The sequence below is a fragment of the Quercus lobata genome, chromosome 12 (assembly GCF_001633185.2).
Source record: "Quercus lobata isolate SW786 chromosome 12, ValleyOak3.0 Primary Assembly, whole genome shotgun sequence".
Taxonomy (NCBI): domain Eukaryota; kingdom Viridiplantae; phylum Streptophyta; class Magnoliopsida; order Fagales; family Fagaceae; genus Quercus; species Quercus lobata.
Window position 1 is genome coordinate 11,368,325 of NC_044915.1, and position 22,731 is coordinate 11,391,055.

At 31.8% G+C, this 22,731-nt stretch overlaps 2 protein-coding genes across 2 annotated transcripts; both read left to right on the top strand.

Moving 5' to 3' along the window:
* The first annotated feature begins 216 nt into the window (after positions 1-216).
* Positions 217-1,387, top strand: LOC115970236. The gene is made up of 3 exons (XM_031089898.1): positions 217-734; positions 935-995; positions 1,352-1,387. The coding sequence occupies exons 1-3, from the start codon at positions 217-219 to the stop codon at positions 1,385-1,387; spliced, it is 615 nt and encodes a 204-aa protein (XP_030945758.1).
* An 11,334-nt stretch (positions 1,388-12,721) lies between these two features.
* LOC115970043 (ethylene-responsive transcription factor ERF039-like) lies at positions 12,722-13,895 on the top strand. The gene has a single exon (XM_031089704.1). The coding sequence runs from the start codon at positions 12,828-12,830 to the stop codon at positions 13,563-13,565; it is 738 nt and encodes a 245-aa protein (XP_030945564.1). The 5' UTR covers positions 12,722-12,827; the 3' UTR covers positions 13,566-13,895.
* Positions 13,896-22,731: the final 8,836 nt, after the last annotated feature.

Here is a 22,731-nt window from a genome sequence, read left to right on the forward strand (position 1 = left end):
TCAATAGGTAAACTTCAAAGACTAATAATGTAGTTTTGCCTAGTTTAAACATGGCCAGGGTTGGAAGCCTTGTGGACATTTTGCTCTTCTACACAATTGAGAGACTCCTCTTCAATAGAATGGTATGTTCAATGGGCAAACATCCTCAAATGGTCAAAAAAAGCCTTGGCTGTATGGCTTATGCTAGAGGAAATTGGTTACCATGACTTAATCCGAATGATCCATTCCTTTGACAACAACACAATCGAAGCCCTTTTCGACGAAGGATTGCAATGCCTAGAATGCATACAACCTAATGCAATTGAACCAAGTGAATCAGAGGACATCCAAGTTTTTGTAGGTCTACTTGACGAGCCCATGAACCGAAGGTTCTTTTATTATAACCGAGAGTTCATGCACAAGAGCTATATGCATGTTATGGAGACTGTTTGTGACAAAATATTTGGTGAGACTTCAGCTATTGAGGTAGATGAGTCGGGTATGCGACCAGTGGTTAGACCTCTGGGTGAGGGAACTAGCTCACATGGTGCAGCCCTTGGAATTTTTTGGACTCACAATGAGCCTGGTGAGGTATTAGCGCATGCTAGCGATGAAGTGCCAATGCAATCAAATTTAAATCCTGATGCAAGTGAGTTTTATCCTGGACAGACCCCAGAGGAAACTAGGACTATGTTCCTGACATTCTCAAGTGGTTATCTTCTTAGCCGAGAAGAGATTGTCAACTTCTTTACCTCGTATATATGCTCATTATTCTCTAAATATCACTTTCTTTATTTTACTACTTATCATCTATGATTCCTTTGTCTATATATATGCTAATTATTGTTGCAGACAGCTTGTTACACCGTTTTTCTCAGCCTGTAAAATCATAACACAATTTTAATTGTTTTTTATACACACTGTGTTAATTATCTTTGTGATGTTATGTTTATAGGAACTGGGGGCCAGTGGTGAAAGAGGTTGTGATTGAAAGGATTCGTCCAGGACAAGATCCGGTATATGGGCGTATTTTTTCACCACTTCCTTGGTGATACCAATGGTTTTAAATGGGCAAGTGAAAGCCAAGTTCTTAGTGAATAGCAAACATTTGTGGGCTCGAATTTACGTACCCCTTCACCGAGGAAGTAGGAAAAAAAATAGAATATTATAATGATTCTGTGTTTAGTAGTTCTGTTTTAATCATACCCGTATATAGTTTTAGTGCTATATTCCAAAGATGCTATCACTGATTGGTTAAAATGGTTGGAATACAATGTGCATATTGAACTTTGAATGAATTTATTTCACTATTTTGTGTTGGTTCGAATTTTCTTCCCCTGATTAATACGGCCTATTACTAATTTTTTGACAGGTATATAATGAGGAGAGGTTCAAACCATATATATGAGGTACCACAAAGAATGTCATTACTGTTGAAGTATTAATTAAACCTCAAATTCTCAAATCTTGTACTACATATTGGAATTTTAATCCCCAACGTGATTAAACTATATTTATGTAATTTTAATCCCCAACGTGATTAAACTATATTTTAGGTCGAAATTTGAGTCAATGAAACCAAATGAATTTATATGAACATGGCATGAAGTAAATCCAATTAAAGTAACCGTGTATGGTCCTCTTCTTTTACTGTTTATTTGGATATAAGGTTAAAAATTCATTGAACTATTTATGAATAGCTTGGGTTCATTTCAATAAAATATTTGCTTATGTTTGTTTAGAAAACAAGTTAAACTCAAGCTTAGATTTAAACTAAACTATTAAATAAGTTGAACTCAAGTATAATAATATATTCATAAACAAGTTTGCAAGTGGGAGCCTCTATTTATGTATAAATTGAGATTAGGCTATATAAATTATTATATATAATTTATTAATTATCTAAATAGTATTTTTTAACAATACAAAAATTGATAAATCTAATTTGGCATAAGCTCATAAAAAAAAATTCTACTTAATTAACTCAAATGATGTAATTTAAATATAATTTAGTTATAAATTATTAATATAGATTTGTGAAGGGGCAGCAAATTTTAGTTGTAATTTTTATTATATATAGAGAAAAAATAAGTTAATTAAGTAACTCATAAACAAGTTTGAACTTATTCAACAAAAAATAAAAAATTATTTGCCAAGAATCTTGTAACTTAATTGATACATCTAGTACTTCTAATAGAGAAGTCAAGAGTTCAAATCTCTCATTCCTCATTTTAACTTTCGAATTTATCAACAAAAAAGAAAAGAAAAGAATTAAGTTTAAATATGTAAGCTAATTTGATGATGAGTTTGAGTTCAGCTCATGTTTAAATAAAACTAAATAATCTAACCCTAAATTTTTAATACTCGGTTGGACTCGTTGCTAGCCCTATTTGGATTTTAGATAGAGGTATTTAGAATGATGCTTGGATTTCATTTTTCCCATTTAAATAAATTAAATTAAAGTATGAAGGGGCAAATTTTTTTCCTCTCCATAAAATTTATGAATAGAATGGATTTGAGATTTATTAGTATATGGATTTGAAATGATTAGATTCAATTTTTTTTTTCAAATAAAGTGGGCAAACTACCTTTACCTATCAATGGGGGGAGTAGGGTAGTTCATAATTTCCCCAATTGTCTTTGAAATCAACAAATTTCTCCTTTTATATTTGAAAAATGAGAAAAATACTGCAATTTTTTTTTTTTTAAAGTTAAAACCAATGGAATTATAATAATAAAAAACAGAATTCAAGAAAACAATAATGCCTCAGCTTTTTTTTTTTCTTTATTGTGGTGTACAACTAATAACTTATTAAAAAGATTTCGTTGAATTTAACTAAAAAACATAACAAATTAGGAATATTTGCTCATTTCTCCAACATAAAAGAAAAAATTGGTTGGTTTCAAAATAAGAGAGGGACTTGTGAACTATCCCCAAAACATGAAAAGGAAAAAATCCAATAAAGTGTCATAAGTGTTTTTGTTAGTGTAAAGTTCAAAATCAAATCTCTTCTTAAATCCATAAAAAAATAATAAAATAAATAAATAAATAAATCATTTGTAATAAACTCCATCATTTTAAATACTTCTGTGCAAAGTTTCAAACGCAACTTTATTGCTTTTTTGTGGTTTGTTTCGTTCCCTTTGTACTTTAAGTTACTAGTAGTCATATCAATCTTGAGGTCATATCAAAAAAAGTTAAAAAGTATTACTGTAATGTAGCAGTATTGCCAGTACTCATAAGTGAGAATGTGAGATTATTCAGCCAAAAAAAAAAAAAGAATGTGAGATTCTTGTTTTTTTTTTTTTTTTTTTTTGGTGGTTAGATAGTTATGCAATTACATTATTTTCATTTTAAATACTAAAAGCTAGGCCTAGGCCCATCGTTTTTATACAGATTAGGCCCACTAATCTATTGATTGAAACGTCGGACTAGAGTGGGCTTTCAATTAAACAGAGAATTCATCATTTGTTTTTACTCAAACCCAATCTTTGTTCATTCAATAATTAGAAGAATGAAACTTTGAACCGTGGATGTCTCATTTAAAAACATTAGAAAATATCAACCAATTGAGTTAACAAGACTCGTGGCTGTTGCGTTCTGGTTCTGGTAGCCAATTTTTCATTTGTTTGAGTAAATAATGAACCAAGACGTGAAGAAACACATAAAGAAAACAAGGCCTTGTGGCCTTTTGAACACCACAAAAGCAGTTTTGTGGGGTAAATCATTTTTGAATTATGACCTACCATACCACAGTTTTCGAATATCTTTTTTGGCTTTGCTATTAGGAAGTCGGTCCAGTACTTATGACATATCATACTTTTTTCTTGGCATGGTACCCTGAGACACAAAGATACAGTTGTATGAGTTTGTTTGTCCATAAATACATTTTCACATTGTGGTTGATGCCAAGTTACAATTATAGCTTAGTTCCAAGAATATTCTCCTGGCTGCCATGAATGCTTTTGGTGTCCAAACCTTTTTTGTTATTGAAATAGACTAATTCTCCAAAGTAGATATGCTGCTCTTAATTGTAGATTGTATAAAACACAACCATTTTTACAACAAATTTCACACTTGCTGAATTAGTAAATTATTATTAATTATCAAATGAGCTTACCACTAACATTATTTTATCATTTATCATTAAACTTTATACATGTGTCTTTTTCAAAAAAAAAAAAAAAACTTTATACATGTGTGAAATTTGTGTCAACTCCAGTGTACCTCTAGACTCATCACCAGATATTATTTGCAAATTATTAAAGTGAATGCCACTGAAATATTGTTCTCTCACTTTCTTTCCATGTCATGAAAGTGATACATAATTTCCTCGTTTACCACATTCATGGAGGTTATGTCTCATGGATACCACTTCTTCTTTTTTCGAGGGGGAATTTTCTTCCTTACTTTCATTATATTGAGTATATATAAAAGTTTTAATGTTTTTTTTTTTGTTAGACTTAATTTTTAGTAACTATTCAAGCTTGTTGAAGAACAATTAGTTTATATTTAATAAAGTTATCGCATCCATCCTAGTGATCCCTTTTTATCTGTCATTTGAAATGGAATATTTCATTACCAATTTATTGCAGCATATTTATAACATAAAATACAAAATCAATTTTTCTAATTTTCCATCACATATGATTTTATAAATCAATTCATGACCAAAACACTATATGTCTATATATATCCGAAAGTAAACACCATTAATCATCAATATAAAAAAATAAAGATCCAAACCATAGAATAAGAGAAAAATATAAAAGATAAGAAAGAAATAGTAGGGGGAAATTTTTGATAAAAAAAAGTGTTAGGTGATCATGTAGGCCAAAATTCAAATAACATTTAAACAAACGGCCAAATAATCTACAATATGAGTGTACTGGTTAAGTGTCCCAGTTTAGTGATTGAAATGAAATATATTGACCATTAACAGAATTAACAGCATCAATATTTAGTCCATATTCTTTTAATTAGAAAGAATAATTGCTATGATAAGAATTTTTTTTTTTTTTTTTTTAGTTATAAAAATGGGAGAGAGAGGATTTGATCTATGGACGTTTCCATTGAAAATACAAAAGTGCTAAATTGAATTACAAAGTTCTTGATATGGGGGAAAAATGAAATGATTTATTAATGACCGTATGCATTTAAAGTCCAAACAAACTTTAAAATATAGAAACAGAGCAAGATTGTTTATTAAATTTCAGGAAGTGCAAAGTTTAGATTTCTCAATTGTACAAAAAGTAAATAACTAAAAAAAATCAAATAATAGAAAGAATGATGTAAGAGGAGATTATAAAAATGTTAGTCATCCACTGGTAAATTAACTTGATAGAGGGTTAGGATTACCCCCTTTATGGTATTATCAATCAACTCCAATTTTTTTCTGTGGGAGGCGAAATCCCTCCCCAGCCCTTATTTAGCTAGCAATGTGAAATTGGCAATGTGAAAGTGAGCGTGTGTGTGCATGCGTGCATGCACACATGCGTACTTGAGTGTGTTTCACATATACTCTTTTGTGCATTGGGGTGTTAAATTTTGAAAATTGAAATCACCATGAATCCGCTGGATTTTGAAATTTGATTGGTTACGTTTACATAATTGATTTTATTTAATCCTAATGGAATTGATAAAATCAGGTTTCGAACCAAAAGCCAAATTTGGGAATTTAATTATACATGGAGATTGGAGGAGGTAGGCACGTACCCCATGACATTTGTCTAACAGTTAACTTCTTTTGATTTAATCTCATGTAGCTTGTCATGCATCAAGGGTGATATATGAAGGTTGATGCCGTTGGTCTTGTTGGAAGCAAATATTTACATATTTTAAACTCCTAATTTCATCTTTTTATTAGGGTTTTCTAGTGGATTAGTGATGGAATAAACTGGAAATTCTAACATTGCCCACCAAAATTGAGATTTGGTTTTTGTTTGACCATGTTCTAGATATAAGTATCCTAAAGGAAGAGACCCCAATGAGGATAATGCAATCCATCATATGAAGGCTTGGGTTTTTAATTTATTTTTAAGGTGTTTTTCATGGCACTAACTGATATATTATCCTACTTATTCTCTATTCTCTCTTTTTTTTTACTTGTTTTATTAATCATGACATGCCTAGAATCATTTACATGTATCCGTAGCATAAACTGAGCTTACTACTCTGAGAATGCGAGAAGAAAAAGAAGAGAAAAAAAAAAGTCAAAATGAAATTTTGATTTGTTAAAAAATGAGACCCCAACTTACACATTTTTTTGTTTTAGACCAACCCGTTTTTTCACGGATCCAAAAAAAACCCTATCTGTATCCATATTTTCCATTCAAGTTCCGAATGGTTAACAAATTCGAGTCCAATTTTGTCATGCTTACATTAATCTTACTTATCAATGAAAGGAAACAGACACATAAAAATGTATAACTTTGTGTCAAAACTTGCCACGTGACGAATTGTAATTAGTGGATGTGGGATGGTGGGCCATGTGAAAACACACTTACACTACTCACAACTCAGCACATAGCGAATTATGGTACAAAATTGTGCATTTTTATGTGTCCCTTGCATTAGTCAAGCAAAATCATATATGGATCTTTGCAGCTATGATGCAAGTGTTGTAGGAAAGCGCCTCCGGATAGCACTCCCACCTCAATATTGATTGTGAAAATATTATGACTCTAAAAAGATCTCCAAGAAATAAACAATAGGAACGAAGCAAACCCAAAAGCAGAAAATAAATAAACACACAAACAAAAAGAACACCAAGGATTTACATGGTTTAGCTTTTGGCCTACATCCACTGGCAACGACGAAGAAATTCCACTAATCAAATCAAATATGGAGGTATACAAGCACCCAATCCCCAATACACTCAATAGCTCTCTCACAAATACAAGGAATAGAGAAGACCTTAGATACAAGGAATAGAGAAGACCTCTCACAATAATATGAAGCAGCCAAAACTCTCTATTGCACTCTATTTTCTTCTGCTTCTATTCAATTGCCGCAACACCTATGTCCTATTTATACATAGAGTTAGTCGGCTATTAGTGATTGCCTGACACCAAAATTCTATGAAAAAATAGTCCTAAAATAATTTTTAAACATAGTTGCACTTGAAAATAGGAAATCAAGTCCTATACGCCACTCTAAAACAATTTGGATTAAGATAACAAGCCACCGATTTCACAGCAAGTACTTGCCCAATAGGTCAGGGAACCACATGGATAATATCTTTTTATAATATCACAGCATATGTTTGCTTCCTCTTATTTTCCTCTAACGTACCCCAAAGTCCCAAATAAGTGTGGTTGTGTGAATGTTATATTGTCATAAATAGTTGTATTTTGTGTAGACGAGCCCACATGACAAGGCCTCGACACCTATGTCACAGCCCCACATGACAACGCTTCATATGTAGCTCCATAGATTATAGATTTTGGTCACATTCATTGAATTTTGATGTGTTAATTTTCTTCCGTAAAGCCCATTTTGAAGGGTCCTTACCTTAAACACTAAAAGGTTAAAAGATGCAGTGAACATATTTGTTAGGAACATATTCTTTATATGGTACAATAACATTAGAAAATACTCTCTCTTTTCCTTTTCTTTTTTGGCAAGGGTAACATTAGAAACTACATGAATCTTAATTATTCATGCATGCTGATTCTACATTTGACACATGGGACTTACATGGCTTAAACCCCGTATTGAGTATCAGATCTTTGCATTACAAAAAGTCAATAATTAACATCATAAGTAACGTGCTGAAAATTTATTTTTGCAGACGTCTAAATAGTGGGTAAATATTATGGTAAGAGAATGTACTCTAAACCAACATATTATCAGGAGACCAATCTTGAACTAAAATTTTTGATCATATATTCAAGAATTTAAAAAAAAAAATTAAAATTAAAATAGTATATTAAAAATAAAACTAACATCTCTTTTTTTTTTTTTTTTTTTTTTTTTTAATACAAGATATAAATTCTATTCTAACATAATCTGAGTGTATATGTGTGTAAAGTTCCCTACTAAAAACTTGAACCTCAGTCCTTATCCCCCACACTCCACAAATACTTATACTTGTAAAGTAACCACCACACCAAGAGTGCGCGGTGGTATGTTTATTAAAATATAAACAGAAGGAAAATCTAAAATAATAATTATTTTTAATACATTTCATCTACATTATTTATAATCATCAAAATGAAACTTAAACCTTTTATGATTGATTCTATATTAATTTAGTAACTGTAGGGGTATTGGACCAGGAGCTCATAATTTATGTGGATATTGGGCCTGGGGCCCAATCTGAAGACGAGAAGCCGTCTGAGAAGGGGTAAACATTGTCAAGGGAGCCCACGTTAGTGAATGAAGAAGTTAACTTAGATCATAACGGCCCGGGAGTTTTGGCCGAGGATGAATGCCACCTCGGCCAACCCAGGCCGAGGTCCGTAGAAGTGGTCTGCCAACCGAAGGAGTTTTCTAGGAAGTTCCGTTGGCCTGGATAAGCATTGCAGAGACAAATGACAAAGGGGAGTTCGAAAATACCTAAAGGGAAAGCTGCTACCACCACATTAAATGCTCTGTAGCTAACACTTTGGCCATATTAATGTGAAGGTGATACTTGAACAGTGGTTATTAGCCTTATAGCTACTACACCAGACTTATGAAAGATACTGATGGGACAAGTATCAACACTAGTCATCTGGCATGCACGTGGAGGACGAAGACGAAAGGAGAAGAGAGTATAAAAGAAAGAGGAGGCAATGGGAGAAAGGGGATCGAGAAATCAAAGGGAGAAACACTGTTGCAATCAGTAACCAATCTTGTAATCAAACCTAAGGGCAATATATAAGAACAGATCTTCTCAAACTTTGCCGAGGACAATTATCTTTAGCATAAACCTGTCTATTTCTCATTCTCTTGTCATTTGAATCTATTTTGAGTGTTTGTCTAATTCATTAAAGCCCAATTTTCTAACCCACTCTCTACAAATTCATTTGTTTTAGGTTTTTTGGGCCTGAGTCCATCCATCTTTTGGGCTAAGAACCCAAGTCTGGTCCTTACAATAACAATTCCCTTTCAACTGTACAAAATTAAAAAATATATTAGAAAATCATTTGGTTGTGAAATCCTATTTTGATTAACATTCATGGCTGAAAATGTTCATTCCATGGTTCTAGTAGAAACTAGAAGAGTAAATACAATCACAAACACTCTTCTTCTTTTTTTGTTAAACACCTTATATTTTGATAGCAAATGGCAATAACAACTTGATGATAAATCTGACCTCTTTTTACAATCTTTTATCTATTGGCAATTCAATCACAAACACTCTCTAACAAGTTCATATGCTATTGATTGCTTAGTCCTTAATAGCCACTAGCACAATTTAATTAAATTTTACAATATATGCTCGGGATGGTGAAGCAATATATAGTAGTTTTCATCATCTTTGAAGTTTTGCAGATAATCTATGAAGTCTTATAGTAGTGGTCCCAAGTTAGAAAAGAAAAAAAGACAAAAGATGGAGAGAGATAGAGAGAAGCACAAAATAATTCTTTAGGTGGAGCCAAACAACATGACCAGCAAAAACACTCAAATTTCCAAAACTTTGAACTTTCATTAATTTTGTTCCAAACAACCAACAATAAAAGTATCATTTCAAATACATATGGTCTAAGTGTGGTTATGTGTCTAAAGTTCATTCCACCTCTCCAAGGTCATAGCACCCAAAATATCCTCCTAGAGAAAACCCAAATTTTCTTCTTCTTAATTATTTATGCCTTACAACCAAAAATCTCATACTCATACCAAACTTTTTTTCAAGCCCAAAACCCTAATATATCCGATGGTGCTCTCATACTAACACAATAAAAAGCTCTAAAAAGTTCTCCTTAATTTATGCATTTTGCAAAACTCAAAACTCATTGTCTCTTTTTTTGCACTATTTTTCAAGAGAAAATCCTTTTTTCTCTCTCTCTTGGTTTCATGCTCAACTCTATAACAAGTGGGAATATTTAATTCCTAAAATTATGAGACTAATCGAATAAATTAAATTATAAAATAGATTCTTAAAGAAACAAAAATGTTAGAAATTTCATGCTTTTTTTTTTTTTTAATACAAGATAGAAATTCTACTCTAACTTAATCTAAGTGTATATATGTGGGAAACTCCCTCCTGAAAACTTGAACCCTGACCCTTGCCCCACACACTCTACAAACACTTATACTTGTGGAGTAACTATCGCACCAAGGTGTGCAGTGGTGAAATTTCATGCTTTTGAACTAAGAGAAATCCATACTTTTTAGACCCCCCCCCCCCAAAAAAAAAGAGCTGATGTGCTTTGGATCAAAGGATGTACATGTCAACTTCTAGAATAAAGTGAGTTTGGATAAAGTCAACAAACATGAGATTCCTTTTTATGTGTTCACTCTACAAATGAGACCATTGGGCCGGAGTTGCAAATCCTTTTACAGTACTATATGTATCTAGAGTTTCAATTCTTATTATGTAGTGCACAAGAAATGCAACATTACTTCTTTAAAAACGAATGAACTTTTGTTCCACACTAAATAAACCCATATTATTAACCAAGTCAATTTTCCTTTCACAAAAATAAAATCCAAATAATTAACCAAGCTAAAATAGTAATTTGAGGCAATTTCCAATCAATAATTTCTCATCTTCATTTCTTCCATTCATTTCAATCAAGTTACCAAAGGGTGACCTTTTTTTTTGTAGAAAAAAAATGGCTAGAGGGGGGCGATTAGTGTAGCTTCCCTACTTGGACGTGACTATAGTAGCACCTTATCCACTCCTAGGTGAGACCTCATAGTTCCAGTTTGTAAGATACTCATTTATTATTCTTTAAACCGTTTGGGATGAAAATGAGATATAAAAAGTACCAACACACAAATAGTTGTTGAGGCTCGAACCCTAGTTCGGAGACTTGTTGGTTCGGTATCTTGCCAACTAAGCCACCTGAATGTTGGTAGGTGACCCTTAAGGTTTATATAAATGTAACAAATAAATACATGTCCTCTCACACCATAACTTTCCTTAACTAAATATTTATCCTCATTTTGACAAACATAAAGGAAGAGTGGTATTTTGTATATAGTTTGGGTGGGAATCTTCTTTTTTTTTTTTAAGGATATCCCATTTGAAAAGTTGGACACATAATTTTCTATTGTATTTATAAAAATTTCAATAGGTAATGACATTTGTTCAAAGTTTGGGAGGGAGTATTATTTTGTAAAACTTCCAAGGGGGTAGGTATAATTTCTCTTCTTCTTCTTCTTTTTTCTTAATCTTCTACAACATATTTATTTATCTAGAAAAAGAATAAAAAATGAGTATTAGAATAACTACTCCGATAAGAGTGGTATTTTGTATATAGTTTGGGTGGGAATCTTTTTTTTTTTTTTTTTTTTTAAAGGATATCCCATTAGAAAAGTTGGACACATAATTTTCTGTTGTATTTATAAAAATTTCAATAGGTATTGACATTTGTTCAAAGTTTGGGAGGGAGTATTATTTTGTAAAACTTCCAAGGGGGTAGGTATAATTTCTCTTCTTCTTCTTCTTTTTTCTTAATCTTCTACAACATATTTATTTATCTAGAAAAAGAATAAAAAATGAGTATTAGAATAACTACTCCGATAAGAGTGGTATTTTGTATATAGTTTGGGTGGGAATCTTTTTTTTTTTTTTTTTTTTTAAAGGATATCCCATTAGAAAAGTTGGACACATAATTTTCTGTTGTATTTATAAAAATTTCAATAGGTATTGACATTTGTTCAAAGTTTGGGAGGGAGTATTATTTTGTAAAACTTCCAAGGGGGTAGGTATAATTTCTCTTCTTCTTCTTCTTTTTTCTTAATCTTCTACAACATATTTATTTATCTAGAAAATGAATAAAAAATGAGTATTAGAATAACTACTCCGATAAGAGTGGTATTTTGTATATAGTTTGTGTGGGAATCTTTTTTTTTATTATTATTATTTTTAAAGGATATCCCATTAGAAAAGTTGGACACATAATTTTCTATTGTATTTATAAAAATTTCAATAGGTAATGACATTTGTTCAAAGTATGGGAGGGAGTATTATTTTGTAAAACTTCCAAGGGGGTAGGTATAATTTCTCTTCTTCTTCTTCTTCTTTTTTTCTTAATCTTCTACAACATATTTATTTATCTAGAAAAAGAATAAAAAATGAGTATTAGAATAACTACTCCGATAAGCTCTCGGAGGGTTTCTTTTGCTACTATTATATGTATGCTACTCACGATGGCCCTATTAATGTAAATTTCATGACTTGAAAAATTCAAATAAATAAATAAAATTCAAATTTGCTGAAAAATAAAGAAACATTATTTTTGGGTGTAGAATGAGCGATATGATTGGCCCACCTTACCTCAACCATTTTACTCCAGAATAATACCCAATTTGTGACCAAATGTGCACATGAGAGATATATAGGAAAAACACCTTAATCATGTTTCATAGAAGTCTCTTTAATGGCTAATGGAGTAATGGGACATGAAGAGAGGCCAAGAAACAAAGACGGTAAAAGATAATGACAAAAGAAACGATGCAGTGTTCAATCATCAAATTGGAGCTTACCCCAAAAAAAAAAAAAAAAAAAAAAAAAAAAACCAAGAGTGTACTCTCCTTTTTGGTGAAGTGACCACTGGCCCCATGTCTTTAAATATACTGCTTTAGTATTAGCGTGTGAGAGAATTTTAGAAGCCCCTCTACCTCTATTATAAGCTCTGCCTGGCTCAATTTCTCTTGCTACACCCACCCCCAACAAACAAAAGCTTCCTCCATGGAAGAGAGTAGCAATTTAGAGTGTGAGGCTAAAACTACCTCCACCTCTTCCTCTTCGTCCCCTAATTCAACAAATGTTTCCTCTTCGTCCCCTAATTTAGCAAATGTTTCTACAGAATACAGGGCACAAAAAAGTTGTAAGAGAGGTCATGAAGCCAAAAATGGTGATGAAAGTAGGAAAAAGCCAAAGAATGGAGACGATGGGAAGCACCCAACATATAGGGGCGTAAGAATACGTCAATGGGGCAAATGGGTATCAGAAATCAGAGAGCCAAGGAAGAAATCAAGAATTTGGCTTGGCACATTTCCTACACCAGAAATGGCAGCTCGAGCTCATGATGTAGCTGCTCTTACAATCAAAGGCCAATCAGCTTTTCTCAATTTCCCTGAGCTAGCTCAAGTCCTACCTCGACCAGCTAGCTCATCTCCCAAGGATATACAAGTCGCTGCAGCCAAAGCAGCAGCCATGAACTTCCCTGGAAGCCATGAAGTCGAACCCGAGCTGGCTCCTCACTCTCCAAGTTCTACCATGGCCTCCCACGACACTCAAGACTCATCAACTTCAACATTGACCGAGAAGGATGACGCCTTTTTGGGCCTCCCCGATCTCTTGATCGATGTGAACAGTCAAATTGATGAGTTTTGTTACTCATCAACATGGCAGCTGATCAATGGAGCTGAGACTGTGGATACCTGTCTCCGGCTTGAGGAGCCTTTCTTATGGGGGTGGTATTAGAGATCACGCAGTCACATACCTAGCCGTGTTTCAAATGTGACATGTCCAATTAATGTACAAAAACTGTTCGCTGATTAATTCAATTTTTTTGGACAATGCCCAATTGATGAGAGGAAGTTCCAAGCTTAAATCTGCAGGTTTGGTTTGGTGTATTGCTACCTAAAGTCAATGTTTTGGGCTTAGAATTTGAAAGGGGTGGTTGGTCCTGCCCTCCTTGGTTAAATTGCACCCTTCAACTGACAGTGAGTCTTAACCTCCATCTCCCTTTCATATTTTTATGGACGTTGTGACTTGTGAATATGAGATAAATGACAAGATCGATTTTAATAATGGTTTGGGTGAGAACTCTTAGTATTTGTTGTTTTATTTTGTAAGTATTTGTTTTTCCTTTTCAAATTGAAGGTTTTCAGTGCGTTCAATGCATTCAACAATAAATTTAGCCATTCTGATTAACTTAGAAACAATTTTTTTTTTTTTTTTTGATAGTTCTTAGAAACAAAATTTGATGTAACTGCGAGAAATATGTATCATTTGGTGCTGATAGCATCATTCCACCTCTTTTCTATCATTTTTGTAATTTAATATATATATATATATATATATATAAGCTGGTGTTGCATATGAAGAAGCACCAAATTAGACCATATCTTTGCCTACTTCATTTGGGTAAAGGTAGTGGTACTATTTATATTAAAGAATTATAAAGTTACTAATAATTGAACAAAGCACCTAAAAAAAGCATTATTTTTATATTCCTGTGTACACCCAAATACGAACAATCCTTATTTTTTTGCTGAATTAATATGAGCAATCAGTACAAAGGGAAAGTCACAATTGACTCAATCATGATAAAAAATAAAAAAAAAATTAAAAAGCTCGCCTAGCAATCGGTAAAGTATTGGGCTTCGGAATCGGCTTCAAAAAGATTAACTATTCAATTTGGCCATGGCAAACCTACCCAAAAATAAATAAAAGTTCCAACACTAAAACCAGGTTCAATATTTTGACTCTACTACATCAACAACAAAAAAAAAAGACTTTTACTTTAGCTGTTAGACAAATTTCTGTAATTTTTTCCTTCCCAATTCTTCTTCATTTTTAGAAGTTGGTGAAGGAGGCTATGATCCATTAGAAAAGCTAAAGACTGTATAGATCAAGTGAAATCCGTTTGATACACAAGTTTAAACACATGTTTTCAGTTTTTAAACAACATTATATATATTTTCACACACTTTTTCATTCACACGTATTTTAAAAAAAAATTGAAAACTGTTATTTAAACACATGTATTAAACGGTCCCATTACCATTGTCTCCTTTGCAATGTCATAGTTTAGGGGAAGGAGAGAATAATTTATCCTAAAGCTGTGAGGATGCAGTGCTAGGTTAACTAACAATGGCTGATAAACCATTGCTGGTCAAATCGGCAGCATTATATTAAAATATACAAAATTCTGAAATTGAAGCATAAATAATCACATCTGCAATAAATTGCCGAGCTAGGTATTAAAGTTTGTGGACCACAAGGTGTTGATAGTACTAGACGTTATTTTCGAATTTGACAGTGACCAATTTAGACAAAATAATGTTACGAAGTTGAGAATGAATTAAGTTGGTAGCAATTCCAAAATTCTAAAGTAATTAGACTTGTATAGGTTGTGTTTTAAGCCTCCAATAATTAAGTTGGTAATAATTTCAAAATCCTAAAGTATTTTCTATTAAAAAAAAAAAAATCTTAAAGTATTTAAAGTATTTAGACCCGTATAGGTTGTGCTCTAAGCCTCCAATAATTAAGTTGGTAGTAATTTCAAAATCCTAAAGTATTTAGACCTGTATAGGTTGTGTTCTAAGCCTCCAATAATTAAGTTGATAGTAATTCCAAAATCCTAAAGTATTTAGACCCAAATAGATTGTGCTCTAAGCCTCCAATAATTGATTGTGTCTTGGCATTGTCTAGATTGAGCAATACAATCATTTTAGAAATGGCAAAGAGCATGCCCTACCTAATCAAGAACGAAGGTATGCAAATGTAATTTTTCTAAGCATGAGACGTGCCAGAGATTTCGACCAGTGTGACTGTGACGGAGCATCCTATGCCACAAAATGAACGCCAAACCAAGGATTTGACTGATTAATTAGGGTTTAAGAAAAATACAATTTTGATGCAAACTAATACTGCCGTACAGAAATTGGGTCCTTCAAAAAAGTTTGAAAATGTTATGTGAGAAGTGAGAAGCTCCATAAGTTGTGGGCAACTGTACTTAATTCGGCTGGTAAGAATCTTTGATTAAGGGTCTATTTGAGATTCGTTTATTTTACTAAAATTGAAAAAAAATTTGCTAAAAATACTGTAGATAAAAATAAATATTGGTTGAAATAGTACAATGTGATCCATGAATAGTATCAAAAAGTATAATAAAACTTATAAATAATAGTAAAAATAAAATGAATAGTAAAATAAGTTAAAAAAAAAAAAAAAAAAAAAAAAAGATAGACAAACAGACATTAAGTTAAAATGCAAAGAAGAATTAACCTGACAAAAATAAAACCTCAATGATGATTCTTGAATTGTGAGCGTTGAAGGCTCGTTAAATTTGGTGCTTGATCCTGTTCCTATATATATACATATATATATATATATATATAAAATTCTATGTCGGGTTAGAATTATTACATTAGCTCATAAAAAAAATTAAAAAAAAATAGAATTACTGTATTACATTAGCCTTAATTAGATCAACTTACTTAAAGCTACATATAAGATACAAGTATATCAAGAATTATATCTCAAGGGAAAAATTGGCTATTTGGCCTTAATTTTTTTTTTTTTTTTTTTACTATGTAATCAAACAGTCCTATTTTTAAATTATATAGCAATATATCATTATTTTGGAAACCAATATGGCTGATGTTGAGTTTTGTCTGGAACTCAATATTAGCAATGTCGAGTTCTATGTGTATTTTTAAGTGGAACTTGACATTTCAAATGATGAGTTCTACACAAAATTTAAAAAAAAAAAAATTAAGAAGCAAAATATGCATTGAACTCAACATTACTAATGTCGAGTTTTAGACAAAACTTGACATTAGCAATATCAAATTCCAAAACAAGAGTTTTTTTTTTTTTTTTTTTTTTTTTTAGAAAGAAAACATGAGTATTTTGTTACATAATTTGAAAGAGTAATTTTAAGGACATATAATTTGGAACAACGTTGTGCCACAACTCACCACGTGTCGAGTTGTGATTGGTAAATATATTTTTTATGGAAAATTTTAGAACCACATAATTTTTCACAACTTTTTGTCACAACTGTGATGTGACAGAGTGTGATTGGTAAAAATAATTATGAGTCTATGTGTAAGTGATAGTTAACCATTTACAATCTGCCACATCAGAGTTATAATAAAAAAATTGTAAAATAATTTGTAAGCCTAGAATACTCAATTTTTATTCACAAGTATTGGAGTTTAACCATTTTGATATGGGGACGTATTAGAAAATCACAAAATGCTTACAAGGAAAGGAAAAATAACAGTCAAGCTAGTTCTTTTTTTTTTTTGTTTAAGTTTCTCCTTTGATGTATATAAGAGAGAGACATGATGGCCCACATAAAGAGTCACCGGGTGGAATTGAGAGAAATGGCAAGTCACCTTTGCCTTTCTTTTGAGTAGGAAACAATTACATGTAATACTTTATTATCTAAACGATTAAGATACTTGCATACTTTTGGCCATATCTCTCCTCTTTTATATTTGAAGTTCTTCTGAGAGAGAGAGAGAGAGAGCGAGAGATTCGTTGCTGAAGATCTAATTACCATAAAACAAACAAAGGGCAATAATTATCCAAACATATGGACCAGCAGGGTGGACTACTAAGGCAAGAAGTGTGAGTCAAGTCACTCCATAATTGTCTGCGACAGTTTTGTAGTAACTGTTGGCATTGTATACCACAAACTAAAATGATTATCACAAAACACCACTTGTCATGTTTTCTGTCCCTCTTTTCTAGTTTTAGCGATTAAAAAATTCACCTTTCATTATAAAAATGCATGGTTTCAATTAACTTAATTAGTAAAGTTTTTTGTTATCGAATTAAGAAATCAAAAGTTTAAACCCCACCTACCAAAAATCAATTAATGTTTTAATTTGACGATAAAAAGTAATTATCATAAACTGGTCATCATAAGTTCAAATTTTATTACATCTATAATAAATTAATAATAAATACATTTGGAAATTATAAAAATAAATAAGTACAGTTTTTTAAGTAATATATTTTAAAATTTTCAATTAAACTCAATCATATCATTTTAGAAGTTGTAACATTCACATGGAAATGTATTAGTCAACAAATCAATAAGCCACATGATAGTGTTGTGTTGTCCAATAAATTATATAATTGAATTCATTAATTGGAAAATATAAAGGTGTAATGTGTAAGTTTTTTTTGTTTTTTTTTAGAAAGCAATATCTAAAATATTGTTTCAAAGTTTTGTCTACAATGAATAGATAGTTTATTTCCGTCCTAGAGTTTCAAATGATCCTCCAAATTAAGTTGAATAGATAATTATAATTATAATAAGACGAATTATATTACTAGAGGTTGCAAACTTGCGGCCACCATTGATCACTTTCAGAGTACATGCCAACAAAAACTTCCATATCTTTGAAACAGGTCGTAAATAGCAAGCACATCTTAAAGGATTGTAAGAAAGCTGCTAAACTGAGTCACTCACAAGCCAAATTTTAGAATCAACGTGCTCTATTACTAGAATAATTCAGAATATTCATCTCAAAACATTTATAAATGAGTTTCAATAAGATGTTTTCAACCAAATTTGAAGTGATTCCATTTGTTTTTGTCGTTTTTAAGGGGTGGGAAAGTTACAAAACCGAGTATTCAATTGTGGAGTATAGACAAAATGAATAAATTGTGCATAAGTTGAAACTTAAAACATCAGAGTTCCAATCACATGGGAAGCATTGCATGCTGTATTTTCATTGTCCTTGTGTCTTCTCACATTATAATCACTCTTTTCTTATCCTCTCTTTTGGTTCTTGCTTTTATCTTTTCCTTCCTTTTCTTGGATTTTCTTTTTCTTTTGCTGAAGCTACTTGCAGGGACATAGTTGTAAAGTGAAGTGGGTCAAGAAGGCATAATCAGCATGATTATGTCTAAAGAATATAGTGATTTTAAATATATTTTCATAGGAATATATTGGAATGAGAAATCTGACATTTGATGAAGATCAAATTTTTCACTTTTTGCAATTTTCCTGAACTGAGTTGAGGAAGGTAGTTCAAACAACAGTACTGAAAACTGTGGGGCAAAAAAAAAAACATGTTTCGAGGGGATTTCTTTTAGCAGTGTTTGACTTATGTTTTTCATTTTAGGGTCTTTTAAAATTGAATTTAAAGAACTCCTCCTACCAGTTTTCAGTTTTCAAATAATATTGTTCAATTTTTGTAAATATGTTAAAAATGGTAGATCCCACCTGATTAGACCACATGAGGGAACTTTCCCTCTCTTCAAATAAAATAATAATACTTTTATTGTATTTGTCCATTTAAAAAAAAAAAAAAACACATACACATATCAAACATATAATTATATTTTTTCATAATTAAAAATATGTTATTTGATATATAATATCAAATACATTTTTTACATTATAAATACTTTAAGGACGTGTTTTCACAACATTTTTAAAATCAAACAGACCCTCAAAGTTTCGCTTTGCTTGTATAAGATGAAAGGCCGTGTAAACCCCTTCTCGTAATCACTAGTCACAAGTCACAACCCACAACCGAATAAAAAAATTCCAAATTACTTTTGGCTTCGTCAAAGAAATAACATAGAACTCACAAATTTCCAGAATTTCTTTCTTCTTATTTTATTTTTCGAAGTATACCAGTCTCAAAACGCTTAATTGGTAGTATTTTATAATTGGTTAAAGTACAGATGCTTAATCTAAAAATAAATAAATAAAACTAACGATAAACAGATCTTTAATGGTTTAGTGTCCCCACAGCAAAAGAGCATGACACCTAGAACCCAGTAACAAGACTATAAGAGGATTATTCCCTCGCACAACTCTTGCTCACGATTGCATTCATATCTTTAAATTCAATATCACATACCATTAGTTCAAAAAATTTAAAAAAAAAAAATTAAAATATATATCATTCGAGAATTGGAGGCATAAAGATAAATATTTCTATGCATGTCAAATTAACAACAACAAAAACACTGATTCTTGATAAAGCACACGTGATCCACAAATAAAATAGATTATTTAGTAGTCTAAATCTCATTATTTTTGTAATTACTCTCATTTGGGAGAGACAAAAAGGAAGAGAGAAAGAATATAACTTTATTTTCATGTGGTTTGAGTTGGCCAAGAGAGTGATAGACAAAGTTTAGTTGGAATAAAGCTACATTCCATAAAGGACGACTCCCATCTTATATAATTGGATGACATCCTTGCAATTTTTCTATTATAAAAGAAATTGAAGAAAGTATGAATATTTATATATATATATATATATATATAAATTGACCAAGAAAACAACACGATGACTACAATATGCATGTACAGAAACCTTCCAAATCCCATGAACATGCAATGATTGCTCATATAGATATTCATTATTCAATGAGTGGATGTACTTTTTCTGGATTTGCCAGATATGGTTCGTATTACTATTAGGATATCATGATATAAGATTGTCTATGAGGTAGATATATGAATATCATACATAGTGCTCTCATTGCGTGGTGAACAGTGTGCTAATTTGGGCTATAATGAGTGAGGCCTCCATATAGACTATATATATGGTATATTATCTCTTTTTATTGGGAATTAAGAAAGTTCTTCTCTAACAAGAAAGGAAAAGGATGACTGACTTCTCCAAAAAAAAAAAAAAAGGAAAAGGATGACTCAAGAATAAAAGGAAAAGAAAGATTAAAAAGAAAAAAAAAGAAGGAAATTTTTATTTAGACTAAGGGCGTAAAGGAACAATAAAGAAGAGGAACGGCATGCCCCACAAGCCCAAACTTGGAATGCAAGTTAGAATCATGTATGATCTTATCCTTGCAGGAAAAATTCAGAGCTCAAAATAGAGCTTTGGTGAGCTTTGGTCAACGGAGTGAAAGGTACGACATGGTGAAAGAGTCATGTTAGGAGAATAGGACACGACTTATTCAACAAGTTAACCACAAAAAATTAGAAACGACAATTTTTTATTTGTAGAAAATATATTGATGAATCCATGTAAGAACTAATAAAAGTTTAGTGCACTCAAATGTTATGAAAATTATTGTATCTTTAACTTTACTTTAATTTATTCTTTTAAAGGATATATTTTAGTTGATGTGAAGGGGAAGAGGGTTTGAACCTTATTTTCTTATTGTTAAGTTACAAAACTTTTAATTCATCTCAAAAATTGTGAAAAAATTTGATGGGTACTATCTAGAGAATGGTTAAGATTAAATTTTCAAATATTTTGTTTTCTTTTAGGTTTTAATCGATTTATATTTTTTGTGAGTTACATGTGATTATTTTATCTCAAATGTAGAAAATGTAAAACAAAAAATGATAATACTAGTAAATACTTTTGGACCATTTAAATATTGAATCCCGCGTTTCTTATTATGAAAATTTGATAATAACTTAGGTATTTATTTATTATGTTGTTAAAGTAAATACCAACAATATTCATTACCATTTCTTAAAAAAAAAAAAAACAAAAAAAAAAAACAAAAACAAAAACAAAAACAAACAAACAAAAACCAATATTCATTACCACATTAATTTGTAAACATTTTTCTTAAAAAATTGATAATAACTTTATCATGTGATTCATGTTATCCTAAACTAATTGAAAAGTTTTTTCCTATGTTGGCTACTATCTAGAAAATGGTTAAGATTAACTTTTCAAATATTTTGTTTTCTTTTAGGTTTTAATCAATTAATATTTTTTTGTGAGTTTACATATGATTATTTTATCTCCAAATGTAGAAAATGTAAAACAAAAAGAAAATGATAATACTGTTAAATTCTTTTGGACCATTTAAATATGGACAAAACTTTAGGTACAGTACCTTAGGTATTATTTCTTAGGTTCCCCTCTTAAGATTTAACCATGTGGCTATTTAACTAAAAAATACACTTTCATCCCATGAGAAAAAATCCACATGGCATAATCTTAAAAAGTGAACCTAAGTAACAACACCTAAGTATTGTACTTAAGTCTTGCTCTTTAAATATTATATCCCACATTTCTTATTTTTATAATTCAATAATAATTTAGGTATTTATTTATTAGGTTGTTAAAGTAAATACCAATGTAAGGACACAATTCTTTGGCGGCCCAATAAGGATGTTGGGCTCGCGCATGAAAGACCCCTCACAATACGATTTGTAGAGAGTGGGCTTGAAAAGCTAGCCGTTGGTCCCGGGGCGGTGCCCGGTCCTGGTTTTGGAGGGATTCGTGTAGAAAAAGGATTTGGGCTTGAACATTTAAGCCCTACGGCGTCGCATCCCATGGGATGGGTCTCCTCGGACTTGATCCGAGGACCATTAAGGTCTTACCCCAGTTACCCGACGATGGGTTTTTTCTGTGATCTCCGGTGTTGTTGAGGTGTTCTCACCCATGTAGTTTCTCTTTTCTTTTGAGGTGGGATGGATCCCCCCTAGATTTACTTACTTTCTTCTTTTATACTCGTCTGCGTTAACTGTCCTTCGTCCACGTGTAGGGTCAACCTTTACAAGACTGATATTTGTCCCATCAGTCTAATCCCAGAATTGTTGGGGATGATTGATAAGGCTGAAGAATACGGCTCTATTAGGTGCAGAGCCTTATCTGGGAAGGGTCATAAGGGTGACTTTCCCAAGATATTTTTGATCTCTTTTCAAGTTTAGTCCAATACCAGTTTTACCCCTTTACCCCGGTGGAATTTTGGATCTGCCGAGGACTGAACTGTCCTCGGCTGTATTCCAAAACAGTCTTGTGCTCTATGTTATCAGGCTTGGGCCATAACTCTCCTCGGCTTGGGCCTTCGGACTCTTCACGAGCAAATGGGCCTGGCCCATAGATTATTGGGCCCCACAACCAACAATATTCATTACTACATTAATTTATAAATATTTTCTAGAAAAATTAAT

Excerpts from the sequence above, each read along its gene's own strand:
- LOC115970236 (XM_031089898.1), top strand. The coding sequence starts at position 217 with ATGATCCATTCCTTTGACAACAACACAATCGAAGCCCTTTTCGACGAA. Across the intron at positions 735-934 it reads ATTGTCAACTTCTTTACCTC|GAACTGGGGGCCAGTGGTGA; the intron begins GTATATATGCTC and ends TTATGTTTATAG. Across the intron at positions 996-1,351 it reads TTCGTCCAGGACAAGATCCG|GTATATAATGAGGAGAGGTT; the intron begins GTATATGGGCGT and ends ATTTTTTGACAG.
- LOC115970043 (XM_031089704.1), top strand. The coding sequence starts at position 12,828 with ATGGAAGAGAGTAGCAATTTAGAGTGTGAGGCTAAAACTACCTCCACC.